Source organism: Lepisosteus oculatus, chromosome 13 (assembly GCF_040954835.1).
Source record: "Lepisosteus oculatus isolate fLepOcu1 chromosome 13, fLepOcu1.hap2, whole genome shotgun sequence".
In the NCBI taxonomy this organism is placed as follows: Eukaryota; Metazoa; Chordata; class Actinopteri; order Semionotiformes; family Lepisosteidae; genus Lepisosteus; species Lepisosteus oculatus.
This window is the reverse complement of record NC_090708.1, coordinates 15,974,141-15,989,410: the sequence shown is the minus strand read 5'-3', so window position 1 is coordinate 15,989,410 and position 15,270 is coordinate 15,974,141. Positions and strand designations below refer to the sequence as shown.

Here is a 15,270-nt window from a genome sequence, read left to right as displayed (position 1 = left end):
ATAATAATTTGAATGTGCTTCTTAAAAATTAAGCTCAACACTTAAGTATCCTGGTGTTCTAGGCGACTGCATTAGTGAGTGGTTTGAATAAATTCAGCAGAAAATCTTAATCATTACTTGTCTTTTGTTAACATTTCCATAGATGTCCAAAACCTTTTGTTTATTGTGTTCTGTGCAATTGGTCAATTATTGTAGATCTCTCTTGGTAAAGATATTGCAAGATTGTTTGTTTGAACTGGTTTCGTAAGACATTTTAAAATCTTGTAACCTGTAATAAAAAAAATCGGGGTTCTGGTTTTTATCATTCAGTCTTTTGCATGGGGAGGAAAAAAAAGCTTTCAGTGGTTCTTAATCCTGGTCCTGAGGCAACCCTTAGGTCTCTTTTGGTTTTAGTCCAGTTGAGTTCTTAATCACAGCCTAATTGATTCCACTTTTATTTGAGGCATATTTTTAAATTTAAGCTCCTCTCTTAAAAAGTTGAATGGAATTTGTAATTGCCATCAACCCTGTACCAATTTGTGAGCTTAGGAACTTCCTCTGTTGAGGAATGCTAGCAGAATTGTTACCACACGCCCCTCTGCAGAAAAGAATAAAGTGTTTGATATACTGTCCTTCCCTCTGTGTTAAGCATAAACCGGTCATGTCTTACGAGTTGTTTAGACGGCACAAAGGGAACAGACTCTTAACACAAGGAGAGATTGTACACATTTTCTTCTGAAAGCAGAACCAGAATTGTAAGCAGAATTGTACACAATGAAGTGAATCAGTTAAAGGTCTCAATCGGCAGCAGTAGTTGCGAGATTAGGTGGCATGTAAATCAGTAAAACAGGGTCATCCAGAAATAGTTGAGAACCACTGAATTATCCTATAGTTTTGCATGAGGAATGGCCACTTTTGGCAATACTCCAAATACATTCTCAACCTTGAAGTGAGCACGGTAATTCACAATGCTGAGAAGTTGTCTGATACAGAAAATTAGAATAAAAATTTAGAAAATTTAGATTTTGCTATGTCAAAGATTTTGTTTTGCTTTAAATGCATCATCCACATTTTTACAGTGATGCATCTTGTTTCAAAAGGAATTACCTATTTCACTGTAAGGTGGTAGCTATTGTAACTGATCAGCATCATCCAGTACAATACTTGTTTGTGTTTGGAACTTATCTGTACATTTTTCTGTGACAGTATACCACTTCCAGGACTTAACAATGAACCTATATACTTATAAACAAGGTCAACTGTACATGAGTAGACAACATGAAGTCCATCCTTTTTCTAACTGCTTCATCCCATTCAAGGTCACAGAGGACACGGAGCCTATCCCAGCAAGCAATGGGTGCAAGGTGGGGGTACACACTTGACAGAGTAAGGTAGAGACACAGATACACACACTTGCACCAGGGCCAGTTTTCCCAGTCGCCCACCAGTATGTCTCTGTGGGACTGTGGGAGGAAACTGGAGCACCCAGAGGTAAAAACAAGGGGAACACAAACTCCCCCTAGATAACACCAATCCATCAATTTTTCTGATCGTATTGTCAGAGGTTTCCCGTCTTGGACATAATTTCTTCCTCTCCACAAAGGTTTACATTTCAGTAACTTGCTATAGAATGATTTTTGTTTGAAGACGGTAAAACCGAAAAGAGTAGCGCAATGCAAAATATCTAAGACTTTTCGACAGCATTCCGTTTTTTGGCAGAGACTTGACCCTGCAGTCATTCGCATGTGTATCCAGTTATAGTGCTGGAATACTTCACTCTGAAACCTTCCGAGTGAAGTAACTTGCTCAAGGGAACAACAGAGGTGTCTCATCCTGGATTTGAAACGGCAATTAGCAGATACAAGTCCAGAGTCCAAACCACTGTTTTTCCTTCATCTACAGTTGCAAGAAAAAGTTTGTGAACCCTTTGGAATTACCTGGATTTCTGTATTAGTTACTCATAAAAATGTGATCTTAACATTAAGTCAAAGTAATAGACAAACACAATCAGCTTCATCTAATAACAAACAAACAATTATACTTCTTGTCAGTACTGAACACATCGTTTAAACATTCACACTCTAGGTTGGAAAAAGTATGTGAACCTCTAGGCTAATGACTTCTCCAAAAGCTAATTGGAGTCAGGTGTTCCAAGCAATGAGATGAGATTGGAGGTGTAGGTTGGACGTGCCCTGCCCTGTAAAAAAAAAAATAAGCACACCAAGGTTGGTTAGTGACAGAGTCTGCTCTTCTCAAGAAAGAACTGTTCATGTGAAACATGCCCCGATCAAAATAAATATCAGAGGATGTTTTAGAAAAATAATTTTAGAGATGCATAAAGCTAGAAAAGGCTACAAAAGCATTTATAAAGGCCACAATAATTGTCTGCAAATGGAGGAAATTCAGTAGTGTTGCCACTCTCCCTAGGACGATCATGGCAGGAGCGCAGCGTGCAATGTTAAAGGAAGTGGGAAAAAAACCCTAGGGTAATGGCAAAGGACCTGCAGAAATCTCTTGGACTTGCCAAAGTCTCTGTTAATGTGTCGACTATAAGAAAAACACCGACCAAGAGTGGTGTTAATGGAAGGACAACCCGGAGGAAACTACTGCTCTCAAAAATAGTTTCCGAAAGACCACCTGGATATTCCACAATGCTTCTGGGACAATGTTCTGTGGGCGGATGAGACAAAGGTTAAACACGTAATGCTACTTTTTGTTGGGGAAAAAAAGCAAAGCATTTTAGGTAAGATCATGCAGTCATATGAATAAGAGATCCTGAGACAATTCTGTCTCCTATAGCACTGTGGTACAACAAGATCTGCTATAAAATATAAAGGTTATCCAAAGGTTTTGAGGTGAGGTTTTTAGCAGTGAATTAACTGTCCTGGTTTTCAAAACTGCAGCAGAGGGTCAGATTGTTGCTTCTAAAGATCTTCCTGCACCTGACCTTCAGATGAAAAGGACTTTGTTTCTTCTCTTGGGCCTTGAGTCTGTGCTACCACTACTAAACAACTTGCTCATATTCATCTCCAGGTGCCCTACTGTCTAGGATATATAAAACTTAAGTGGGTTAATGTGAAAAGCTAAAATCAGCAGGTGAATCTGTAGCATTTACAATAATCCTCATTTTTTGTTTTGTATACTTCTGAGGAATCTTGCAGTTCACCTCAGGGTGGAGTGACTCCATGGAGTAAAATTTAAAAATATTTTCTCACATTGGGCTGGGAAATGACCCGAGAATGCCACTCCAACTTAAATAAACAACGGTATCTGTTCTCACTGACGTAAGACAAATCATTGCTTACAGAAGCTTACTGTAAAACAAAATAAAAAACAAAGTTTGTCTGGTTTCTCGTGAAGTGTACTTGACTTTCCCCTTATCTCACTCCTGGAGTCAACATCATGAAGGTCACAACGATAACCTGCTTGTTTTTCTTTTTTTTTTTGCTTTCTTGTGACATGCATTCTTCAAAAAAGACCTGTATGTGCTCATTTTCAGTAACTACTGTTTATTGTATGTTGAGAGACATATTGTCTGTTTAAGGAGAATAATTTGGCTCCTTTTCAACTTTAGTCAATATTACAACTCTGGTCCAGTCTAGTTTGTGACAGTAGTGCCCCAGAAATGTTTAAATGAATAGAATAGATCACACAGTAGTTCACTACATGCACAGGCTTTCTTATAGTGAGCTGCTGCATAACATTAACACTGCAATTGAGGTGCTAGACTGCATCAGTCATGCAAGTTTTTTTCTGTCGGTTTAGGACAGTTCCCTGTAGCTTATGGAGAGACACGTGCAGCTAAAAACATTCACATTTAGCCTTTTTCCTCCCAATACCTTCTCCTGGGGTTGTGTTTTGAACAGCAAACTCTCTGTGGCCTTGGTGTTGTAGAGTCAGGCCTGTGCATTGCTCAATTAAATTTAAAATACAGCCTTTGCTCTGCTCAGCCTCCATTCCTCATTATGCCTTCAAGCCCATTTTATACTTTGAGTTGTAAGGCTGAACGCACGAAGGTGTCTAATCACTATAGATCCTTATATTGGGATATTAACATGTTTCTGGTTTTCAATTTCTTCTCAAGCTGGTAATGGAATATTGTTTAAAAGAATTATACTGAAAAAAAACTGTGAAGCTAAAGTATTTTTAGCAGAGAATACATTCACACGTTTCTTTCACTGGGAGACATTGACTTTTAGTCAATATTTTAATGCTGAAAGTTTGGGAGCTGTTCTATGAACCTTCGATGGCCAGTGATACACCTTCACGTGAGACAGCTTCATGACAGATAAATTCGTTTCAACTGAAGAGTTTTTTCTTCCCACAGACTATCTCAGTCTTGAATACAGTCACCGAAGGTATGAGCTATGCATTTATCATCTCTAGAAAACGCAATGTCTATCTGGACCTAGGAAATCGTATAACGATGTCCTACAGCTCTCTCACATGATATTTTTTGTTCACGATCTCTATTTATTTTCTGATGGTATTCTGCTGGGTGGAATGGGTCCAGGTCTGAAAACATTTTGAACTTAAATGAAAGAGCTGCTAAATTACCAAGTTGCTTGACAATTTTATCTAATGTGCTGTACGATAGTCTCGATACATTATATGAAGCCTGGGTATTCCAAAAAGCAGATTCTATGTTTTTGCTAAAGGCCAGGTAAAAATAATTTGTATCATAATTAAAACACAAGTGTAATGTGGATGTTTTCAAGTGGTTTTAAATCCATATGGCTTAATCTAACTCAATGTTGGCTTTTCTCAATGTTGTATTCCGAGTAATTATACATTTTTCCATTCGCCAGGATCTTTGTAGACAAAATGTCTCGTCCTTGACCTAAGTTATGTGAGAATGAATGTTACATATTTTAAGGAAGGACAAAGGAAGTAAGAAGAACTAGAGGTTACATAGTGAAAACCTTAATGCACAATGAAAGGCTAAAATTCATTAACAGTTATCAAAACAGCACCGGTAGAAGTTTGATATGTGTAGACACCCATGTGAACATTAAAATAGAATACAATTGAACAGAGCACACATTTAAATAATTTGAGTAGGGAGCTGTGTCAATGTCCATTGCCTGAAAAGGAAATGCAATATTTTGGCTGTTGAGCGTTTTTCATCTATACCTTGAAGAAGGCTCAACAGTGGAAATGTGGTTTCTTCTTTCTCCTTTTCAGCATCAAATTAACCTTTTTTTACATACATTCAGATCTACACTCAGTGGGTAAAAAAACATTTATTTCTGTCAGCTGGCTCCCATCATATGCTGTACAGCAAGAGGTGTTTTATTCTTTACTGAATCCTTTTTTACCACAGAAAGAGTCCAAATGGATAATGTCTGACAGGGCTTCCAAGGTGTTTTCAAGTGGGACCAGAGAGGTCTGGAGCCTGGCAGCCTGAGCTTTAAAGACAAATGCTTTGAATACTTCCATCTGTTTCCTGCACAAAAAATAAGTTTAAGCCATAACACATGTTTTGGGAAGTGTTTGAATGTATTTGTTCACCTGTTTGCTTAATTATGTGTCCCATTTAAATACCTGATTAGCAAGATCCACAGTGAATGAAAAGTGTAAAATAACATCCACAGATTTGCAGCTTCACATGCCACAAGAGTGTAGTGATTGATTGTTTTCTGTTCTTTTTTAAAAAGGCTTTAACTTTAAAAAGTTCCCATGTGATGACGAAGATTCATCCTGGATGGGGACACCACAGTCCATCGCATGACAGACAGGTCCACTCAAACGTCCTGCTTAATTTGTTCATTAACCCCAGTGTCATCCCTTTCTGGAAGCGTGGCCGAATATGTGGTTTGTCTCATCTCGTAGTAAGATGCTGATATCCAAAAGATTGTTGATCATTGATTCAGAATACAAAAATCCTCACATTTGATGATGACAATAGTCAGGTAAAACAAAATTATGTATTCCACAGCTAAAAATGGTGGATTGGAACATATTCCTTCACATACAATTTTTGTAGAGTAAACCGAAGGGAAAGACCTTATTGCTATAGGCAAGGGTTTGTGAAATTAATATTCCTAGTTTCTCAAGCTGTTCTTTAAAAAGATCAGGACTCAGACCTTGCCTTGGGGTCAAAATGTAACTCAATGTTCACGCTACGTAGCTGAACAGCAGAGAGGCTATGGCAGGGCAATTAATTCGTGCAAAGGATTGGTGCTGGGTCTTGAACCGATGTTTATTCATACCTGCTAGAGAAAACTTTGCTCATTTGAAAAGACATAAAAAGCAGAGGACCTTCCAAAAAAAAAAACTTTTTAAAAATCTCTCTGTATGAATGTATCCATGCTGTATGGACATACATCTTGCTACAATCTCCAACAGTAATAACTACCCTTCCTCTTCTTCCTTAACCTTTGCAAAACAGTACAGGATGGACTGATATGTGTTTTGCATCCTCATGCCAAACCATCCCTTAACACTGTACAACGTGTAAAAACAGACATCCTGCAGACAGGAATACTAGTGGGAGTCCTTCTGGCAGAATCCCACAGCTAAAGCAGCAGAAAGCCCTGGCACTGCCAGAATGAAGCCTGCTTGGGACAAATTGACAATCGTTTTCAGAGAATAACCTTCGATAATTAATAATAATTGCTTACGCTTATATAGCGCTTTTCTGGACACTCCACTCAAAGCGCTTTACAGGTAATGGGGATCCCCTCCACCACCACCAATGTGCAGCATCCACCTGGATGATGCGACGGCAGCCATAGTGCGCCAGAACGCTCCCCACACACCAGCTATCAGTGGGTAGGAAAGCAGAGTAATGTAGCCAGTTCATAGAGGGGGATTATTAGGAGGCCATAATTGGTAATGGGAAATTTGGCCAGGACACCTGGGTTACACCCCTACTCTTTTCGAGAAACACCCTGGGATTTTTATTGACCACAGAGAGTCAGGACCTTGGTTTTACATCTCATCCGAAGGACGGCACCTGTTTACTGTATAGTGTCCCCGTCACTATACTGGGACATTAGGACCCACATGGATCGCAGGGTGAGTTCCCCCTGCTGGCCCCACTAACACCTATTTCAGCAGCAACCTTAGTTTTTCCCAGGAGGTCTCCTATCCAGGTACTGACCAGGCTCACACCTGCTTAGCTTCAGTGGGTTGCCAGTTGTGAGTTGCAGGGTGATATGGCTGCTGGCCGGTTCAATGTACATTACAACTTGACTTTGTTATAATCAGGTCTTAGTGGCAGTCAATGCAGAGACAGTGGAACAAGACCAGACCTTTGCTTCAGTATTTTGATGCTTGGATCCCAAACTCATGTATGAATACTTTGCAATAGAAAACACAGGTTAAGACTTTTTTTAACTGATTAATTCAAAATGCTTGTTAATTTAATATGGATATTAAAAATTCTTCTACCTCCTGTCAAGCAGTTAGTTCCTATATACTCATCATAAATCTAAGTTACACAGTGTCTCCTATGACTAGTCCACTACTGATATTTTCAGTTTTCTAAATTGCCTTTTTTTTATGATGGTGATATTAACAAGGACGTGATGACCTTTTCCCAAGATATGGTCTTAGAAACTGTGTCACAAAGGAATTTGCCTTGTGGTCTTGAGTTTTTTCTTTGTAAATATTATGTCTAACATTGTGAAACTTGCAGTGGATTTACAACTGTACCAATGCTGTCTACGAGAGAAGAACAAAGACAGTGCAGTACTCTATCAAGCCTTCTCAAATTTCCACGATAAGACTGTTTCTTCTTCAGAAGCTTTTAGACGCACAAAAGCCCCAAAGAGGAACACAAGGCACAGGGTCACAGAAGGAAGGGCTTTAAGTTGGGCACTGTCAAGCTTTCAGAAACAAGCAGGCAATGGAAGTTTTAATTCAAGCTTTCATTCTAGTGCTCTTCGCACAGTGGGAGAATTGCATAGAAGCTGGCAGCCTGGAAACATCACAAATCACTCAGGTACTGTAAGCAGTTTTAATTATAAAAAGTTGAATTATGATAAAGTCCTGCCTTTGGACATCATTTCCTACTACAGCTCTTCATTTAAGTGCTGCTTTATAATAAGTAAAAATACTGACCTACCCAAAGAAAAAACAGAGGTAGTGTAAGCATACATTTGCCATCTAACCCTGAAATACCAAGGATGAGTCAAAATAATGTGTCTTTGATGTTCTTGTTGTATCAGATGGGCTGACAGGATAGAGAAGTACAATTTTTGCTGTAAGCTTGATTCTGTTTATAATACTTTCAGAAGAAGTACCTCATCCATTAGTTTGCAACCACACCTTTATCATCTAGACACAAAGATAATGTACATAAATTTCTACTGTATGCATTAACTGTTTTTGTCAATGAAATCTTAATTAAACTATATCACAGGGGGCAAGACAGTAAAACAGAAACATGTGGCTGAGATATAAAATTTGTTAAATATTCTTCAAATAAATTCATTTGAAACTGGACATTTTCTGTCCTTTTAAGGCCGAGAATTCCTGCTTTCCTTTTGATGAAATGAAACCTTCCCATCTTCTCTACACTGGTAACAGCACTTCTGGGACAGTTCCTGTTTTGCAGTTTAAGATCTCAGAAATAACTAGGTATTTATTAAACTCAATATATTTTCAAGTATTTTTTTGTGTAGTATCCAGCAAAATTGTGTTTGCAAAAACACATTACAAATAAGCAGAATACTTTTTTGTTTGCTCACTGTATTTTCACATGCTGCTTTAGCAACACAATATCATTCCAGTAATGTCCTATTTTGTTGAATCACAATTTTAAAAATATATTTAATGAAAATGAGATTGTTTAAAATAAACACTTTTGGGTTGAAAGAAGTTAAACGTCAAAATGTCCAATAAAAATCAAAAAGCATAATATGAAACTCCAATGTAATTATATATATATTACAATTCAACCAAATAGGTCAGAGTTGGAAAGGGGGTGAATACTTTTGCAAGGGACTAGGCAAACCACTCTGAATATTATCAAAGGTAAAGTACTTTAAAAACCTGCAATGAGATTTATGTTAAATACCCACAATTTAAATGGAGATTTGGAATTTATTGCATTTTATCATAGAAAAAGTACATATTGTCATACACTTAATGGGATAATTTAAAATATATAAACTTTTATTAAAGCTCCCCTTTCTTTTTTTCTCCCTAGTTTTGAGTCTGAGTTTGAGGTGCGCACGTTTGATCCTGAGGGAATCATCTTTTTCGGTGACATGGGAGGGGAACACAATTGGTTTCTTTTAGCACTTCATGAGAACCTCCTGGAAATTCAAATTCAAAACAATGTTGCTCGGGCCACCGTCGACATGGGGCTCAATATCAGCGATGGAGAGTGGAGAAAGGTAAACCAACAGCCACAGCCCATATTTTTAATATTGAGCTCTGCTGCTGCTTTTTTTCTTTCCTGTATTAAGGCACATGGTTATTTTAAAACATATGCTGTTAAACAGTCATGGTCCCCTGATAAATTTACACAATTTCCTGTCTCCTTTCCAGACTCCCTCTAACTGAGCAAATCAAAGTTTGCTAAGACTTTACAGTACATTCAATACCCTTTACATTTCAATTTTGCATTTCCATCAGAAGCAAATCAAGATCTATTGCCTAGCTTTTAAAGTACAGTATGTTAGGAAAAATGTGCGTGATAGCACCCTCAATTTACCATGGTAAATCAGCTGGGTATTTGTGCAGTATTTCCATGCATTTAAAATGCATTTATATTTTAGCTTCCCACAGTTTTTTTGATACTTCCCCATATGTCTTCACTATGCTGTGCTTATGTTGTAGTATTTTTTTATTTCAGTAAGAGTATCACAGGGGGACTTGATTTTTAAAGGTTATTTTTGTGAGGAATCCATTGTCTGTCATTGAATATCTGCAACAGAGAAATGTATCCTTACATAGACTCTTTCCTTGTCACTGGTCAGGTTATGTTTTGACTTTTATAATGTACAAGGAATCTCAAAATGTTGTCATATGCAGTTTAAAAAAATATTCCAGCTTTAATCTGAATTCAGTGTGTGTACTGGTTAAACAGAGATTCACAGCCTCCTGTCTTGTATGCCCAATATCGATCACGGGTTACTTTAATCATCTTCTTTTCTCTTGCATTACAAAGCACTTGAAGGTGTTTTTTTTTGTCTTTACAGATAACAGTTTTAAAACAGGACTCCAGTGTCATTGTGAAAGTGGGCAATGAAAGGGTCTTAAAAGTGTTTGAGCCCGGGCTGCACACAGATATAAACAGGGAAGCTGGCTTCCTTCGAATTGCTATCGGGGCACTGTTTCCCAACAGCAGCATGACACTGGCAGTAAGTTTCAGCAAAACAGGATCAGCGAATGCAGAACCACCTACTGACATTCCACTGGCCCTTGCCAAACAAACTCAGCTGGCTGGATGAAATTTTAAATAACTGTCAGCTCACTTTACACTCTTTTCAACTGCCTTTATGTCCAGCTTGAAGTTAATAAAATGGTTTTCCACGCTTTGCCGTAGACTGATGTTTGTCGGTTCGCTGTCAGTGGGTTCTCATTCTAGTTTTGTTACAAGAAGTGAAACCTCGTGGCTTGTGTTTCAGTACATTATTTTTGATTGACAATTAACGAAGAAGACTGGGGATGAATTATGATGGAGAAGGGGGCATATTTTTTTACCAAAACAAAAGGAAATCACTTTAGGCTAATGCAATACATATGTCCTTTATTCCTTTCCAAGCATTTTCATACGTATTTCATGGTAGTTTCTGATGTTTGCTGAGCCTCGTAGTAACTGATCAAGGTTTTCTATTTAAAACAAAAAAAACAAAGGTGCACTTTATAAACCCTCTCATTTTTGGCACCACTTATTATTTATAATAACGAAATTTAAAAGGTGTTGATAGAGGGGAAATAAATAATATCCTATCTTTACACTTCTTCCACTGCATTTAAGAATGTTTTTCTCTGTGGCAATCCAGTGGATTGGTTGTAAGGACAGTGTTTAAGAAAAGCTTTTCAATTTCTAATCTGTGCTAAGGTTTAAATGTAAAAAAGACTTCTAAAGAAGAATAGAATCCCCTTCTCCTTTTTAGAACTGGACCTTTTTTTATACTTCAAGATCCTGCAATCTGCGTGGCATCTTAAATCCCTTAAAGCACCTTTCTCAACTAATTCAACACAATGGTCTGATTTTCTGTATTGCTTTGAGCACAGGATACTGAAGTCAGCTTCTTTTCCCAATTTAGTTCAAGCCTCACTTTGACGGCTGCCTTAGAAACTGGAACTGGGTTAAAAAGGATGCTGGTATTCTCAAGCAACTCCTGGAGTCTTCAGAAAGTCAGAGGTGCTGGCAGAACATTGCACCAGGAACCTATTTCCCTGGGTTTGGAGCTGGAGTGTTTGAATCTCAAGGTATAGTAGCCTTTTTTTGTTTGTTTCACTTCATTCACCCACTATGTACTTGAAGCTCTAGGCTCTTGTTAAGAAAGGAGAAAAGCCAGCAAGACCCAATAAGCCAACATGACGTTCTATCCTACATTTAGAGCTGCTATTAAAAATGTTAAGTTTACACTTAGAAATGATAAACACTATTATAACCTCAGCCATTCAATTAATTTTTGTTAACAATTTTTGTTAACTGAAAGCTTGTTGAACATTGAATTCTGGCTTATATGGAAAACATTATAGCATTGATGCAGCACGACGTCTTCAAGAAGTAACACTCTAGGGGAACCCACAGTGCACCGCCACCATATGTGGAAAAACACTGGAGGTCCTGAAAACCTGCAATTTGAATTTCAACACTGACAATTAAGGAGAGTTATGGGTTATGTTACTTACATTAGGATCTAATTACTGTGAAAGGGGAAGTCTTTTTTTTGTCCTCTGTGAAAGAAAAGCTCTGAGCTCTCCTGTATTTTATATTGTTGACAGTGTTCTTTTCAAATTCCACCGACCCTGACGCTGAGGGCTGGAATCTAGTGGTGGAGCTGGCGTTCCGGCCTGTGGTGGATCATGGTGTTCTGTTTGCTATTGTGGATTCCCAAAATAACATTTCCTTCTCCGTCTCCATGGATCGAACAACAAAGGTACTGCAGGGCCTTCTGCCTTCTCCGTGTAAAACGCCACTGCTTGTCCCAACAAAAAACTTGTGAAACCTTGTGAAACTCCTGTGTTCGGGCACAAGTGTTCGTTGATTGATATCTCAGGATGAATACTGCAGCTCTGGTTTAAAGAAAGGCAGAGTGGAAAATAGCTTAGAGCAGGGCTTTTTCCTACTTAACCACCCCATAGTACAGCGTCATTCTGTAAGAATTATTGCAAACAGATGAAAAAATCAAACAGAAAGCTTTCCTCATGTGAGGCTAAGGAAACACACGTTCAACATTTATTGCTGAATTATGCCAAACCCCAACACACATATGGTTGATTTAGGGCATATTTGGCAGTCCTATACACTGTTACACAGAGTGAAACTTTAGATATGATCATTGATAATAAAGGCAAAATGTATTCAAGATTGGTTTAGGACTGTGCTCATTCTACTGTATATACCACCCTGGGCGGAGAGTGAAATCAGCCATCATTGTTAGATGGTACTGTATACAGCCTTTGTAGCAGACTAGGCATAGAAATGACAACAGACATGCCAAAAGATTGAGATAATTTTTCATCTCAGTTTCCATAGTAGATAAAATTACATTCATTAAAGTTGCATCTTGTTGATTATTATGAGAATTGTTCATTAGTTTAATGTAGTTTAAGCAAAATGGTTTAACCACAATGCTAGAATTACATCAAATTTATTGCACATCTGATACTTTTAAAATATGGATATTAGTCTGATTCAGGAATTGACTTTCCTACAACTTAAAACTGTTTTTTGTGAAAGTAATAGAATTGAAGCTGATGTTCCTGACTAGTAGAAGGGAACAATTCTGAGAAATAATTTATAATAGATCATAAATACATTTAATACAAAAAGCCACATTTCCTGCATCATTTTTCACAGATTGTTTATGACAGGTCAATTGTAGCCTAAATGAGCTACATATTGAATATTGGGTTACAAATTGCAGCTGACAGAAAGTAGAAATCAAGCAGATCCCTTCAGGAGAAAGTCAAGGTGATTTTTGCAATTAAATGTTTATTCTAAAACTTTCTTTCCTAGAATTTAATCCTTACAATTGGAAACAGGATTGCTGGTTCTCTTAACTCCCCTCCAAGTCTGTGCTCTGGTGAGAGTCAGTTCCAGCAGCTTACACTAACCGAGACGAAGCTGAATATGATTTGGGGAACAGATGAAAAGATGTGGAATATTTCTGGCGAAAGCTTTGAAGCTCTGCAATCTGCATGGAAACAGCCAGGGACTATGGTCTCTCTAGGAGGACTTCCAGGTACTTCAATGGGCAGATACAAGATACTGTATGAACTGATGAGAAAGGAAATCAGAAGATTAAATGTTTATGTCCACCTCCTTCTGTCTTAATGCTTAAGCTTTTAAAACCTGTCTGATTTTTCTCAGCCATCAGGAATCATTAGAAGACAACTCGGGTTCACAGCCAAGATGTTATTTGAACCGTGTTTCCTCACAATGTTTTTAAACCTTCCTGCGGTTTCAGAGGAACATGTTTAAAAATACGTTTTTTCCTAATATTTGTAAATGCCTACATATGTGTACCCATGTATGAAAAGAAGTAAGACGTCTTAGTGTAATTCAAACAGAATTCCCAAGTCTATGTTTCATAAGTGTGTTGTATTGTGTGGCTGTATGAGAAACTAAGCTTTTGGTATTCTGTTGTTTTTTTTTTCCCACAGAGAGCTGCTCTGCTGCGGCCTCCTCATATTTTCATGGCTGCATGCAAGTGAAGATCCAGGGAAATCCAGTGGACCTTGATAAAGCATCAGTCAAGCACGGGGGCATCAGATCCCACAGTTGTCCTTCCACCCTGGATCTGGGAGATGGGAAGTGAGCACATTGCAGTTTTCTATGATAGGTGGACACTGTGATACTAGAAAAGGTATACATAGTATGTGTACAAAAGAACTGTGTACACCTAAGCTCCCTTAATTTAACACTGTTAAAGTACCACTATCTTTATAATAACATACATATGTATAATGTCATTACAGTTCTGCAAGTTTCAAGACTAATAGAAAAGCACTTTCTAGCTCAATGGTTTGAGATTATACAGTATGTCTACAACTAACTGCAGGAGATATTAGTAATGAGTAATAATGTGAGTGTGCAATATGACCTTGCAATGACATGAACTGGAATAAAGCACTTGTGATAACTTTATAACTTTGTGATAAACCTTAGTTTGAGTTTGAAAAAACTCTTGTGAGGGGACATGTTGTAACCACAGAAGGTTATTGAATAGTGTCTAAGAAATCCTTTTGAATTTACCAGGAAAATGTTGCCATTTTTGGAAGAAGTAAACATTCTGTAGCCGTTGAGAGTGAACAGAGTCCTCAGTGTGCCTCTGAAAATCTTCCTTCATAAAAAAGCTTTGCCTCGGTGATAAAGTTTATGTGGAAACATTACCAGACTTTTGCCTAACAGCAATAACTTTAGAAGAGCAGCTGCTTTTATTTTAATACTAGATCTACATTCCTAAACTTGTTTTAATGTTTTAATGTTATATGTGCAGTAACATCATAAACTATTGAGCAGATAAGCTTTATCTTCTATATCTACAAAGGTCCATTTGCCCTTTACTCCCTAATGTTACCGACATCTGTTTTTCTGTACACAAAATGCACTGTTGAATGGAAACAGATTACCTTCATTTCTCTGCATTAATTCAAAATAATTTACATATTTCTATAAATATGCACTTTGAGCAGTTTAAAAAAATAGGTCTTAAATACAATCTGCATGTTATTGTAAATTTGGCATACCTACTCTGAAGCTGACACATAAACATTAAATGTTTATCTCCTCTATAACCATTGATAATCAATTTTACAAAAGCTCAGTTGTAAAATCCTATTCAAATTCCGATAATGTAAGCTATCTTTATATGTACAGTATAACACATTTTGGTTAAAAGTCAAAAGCATTCAAAGTTTAGCAGGGTAACTGTTAAGATTCCAGTGAAGTGTCTTGTTCTTTTTGGATTTTTGGATTATTTTGAACACTAATGAAAGAAATTGGTCAGAAACAAGTAGAATTTGATGAAACAATATTCCAAGCTTATCTTCAGTCAATTGAAGTGTATTTGGTAGAATATCTCACCAAGACGGACTCCCTCTCAAAGGATTTTACAATGATTAAGGAATAACAAAGAGTATCAGAAGAACTAG

The 15,270-nt window shown here is 37.5% G+C and overlaps 1 protein-coding gene across 1 annotated transcript; it reads left to right on the top strand.

Moving 5' to 3' along the window:
* The first annotated feature begins 7,613 nt into the window (after positions 1–7,613).
* LOC102698566 (vitamin K-dependent protein S-like) lies at positions 7,614–14,266 on the top strand. The gene is made up of 8 exons (XM_015361290.2): positions 7,614–7,927; positions 8,450–8,565; positions 9,137–9,326; positions 10,134–10,295; positions 11,208–11,373; positions 11,896–12,050; positions 13,133–13,358; positions 13,780–14,266. The coding sequence occupies exons 1-8, from the start codon at positions 7,832–7,834 to the stop codon at positions 13,932–13,934; spliced, it is 1,266 nt and encodes a 421-aa protein (XP_015216776.1). The 5' UTR covers positions 7,614–7,831; the 3' UTR covers positions 13,935–14,266.
* The last annotated feature ends 1,004 nt before the right edge of the window (positions 14,267–15,270 follow it).

What these genes read in the sequence shown, in the direction of transcription:
- LOC102698566 (XM_015361290.2), top strand. Translation starts at nt 7,832, where the DNA reads ATGGAAGTTTTAATTCAAGCTTTCATTCTAGTGCTCTTCGCACAGTGG. An exon ending in TGGAGTGTTTGAATCTCAAG is followed by an intron (nt 11,374 to 11,895) that starts GTATAGTAGCCT and finishes TATTGTTGACAG; the next exon opens with TGTTCTTTTCAAATTCCACC. An exon ending in CTCTCTAGGAGGACTTCCAG is followed by an intron (nt 13,359 to 13,779) that starts GTACTTCAATGG and finishes TTTTTCCCACAG; the next exon opens with AGAGCTGCTCTGCTGCGGCC.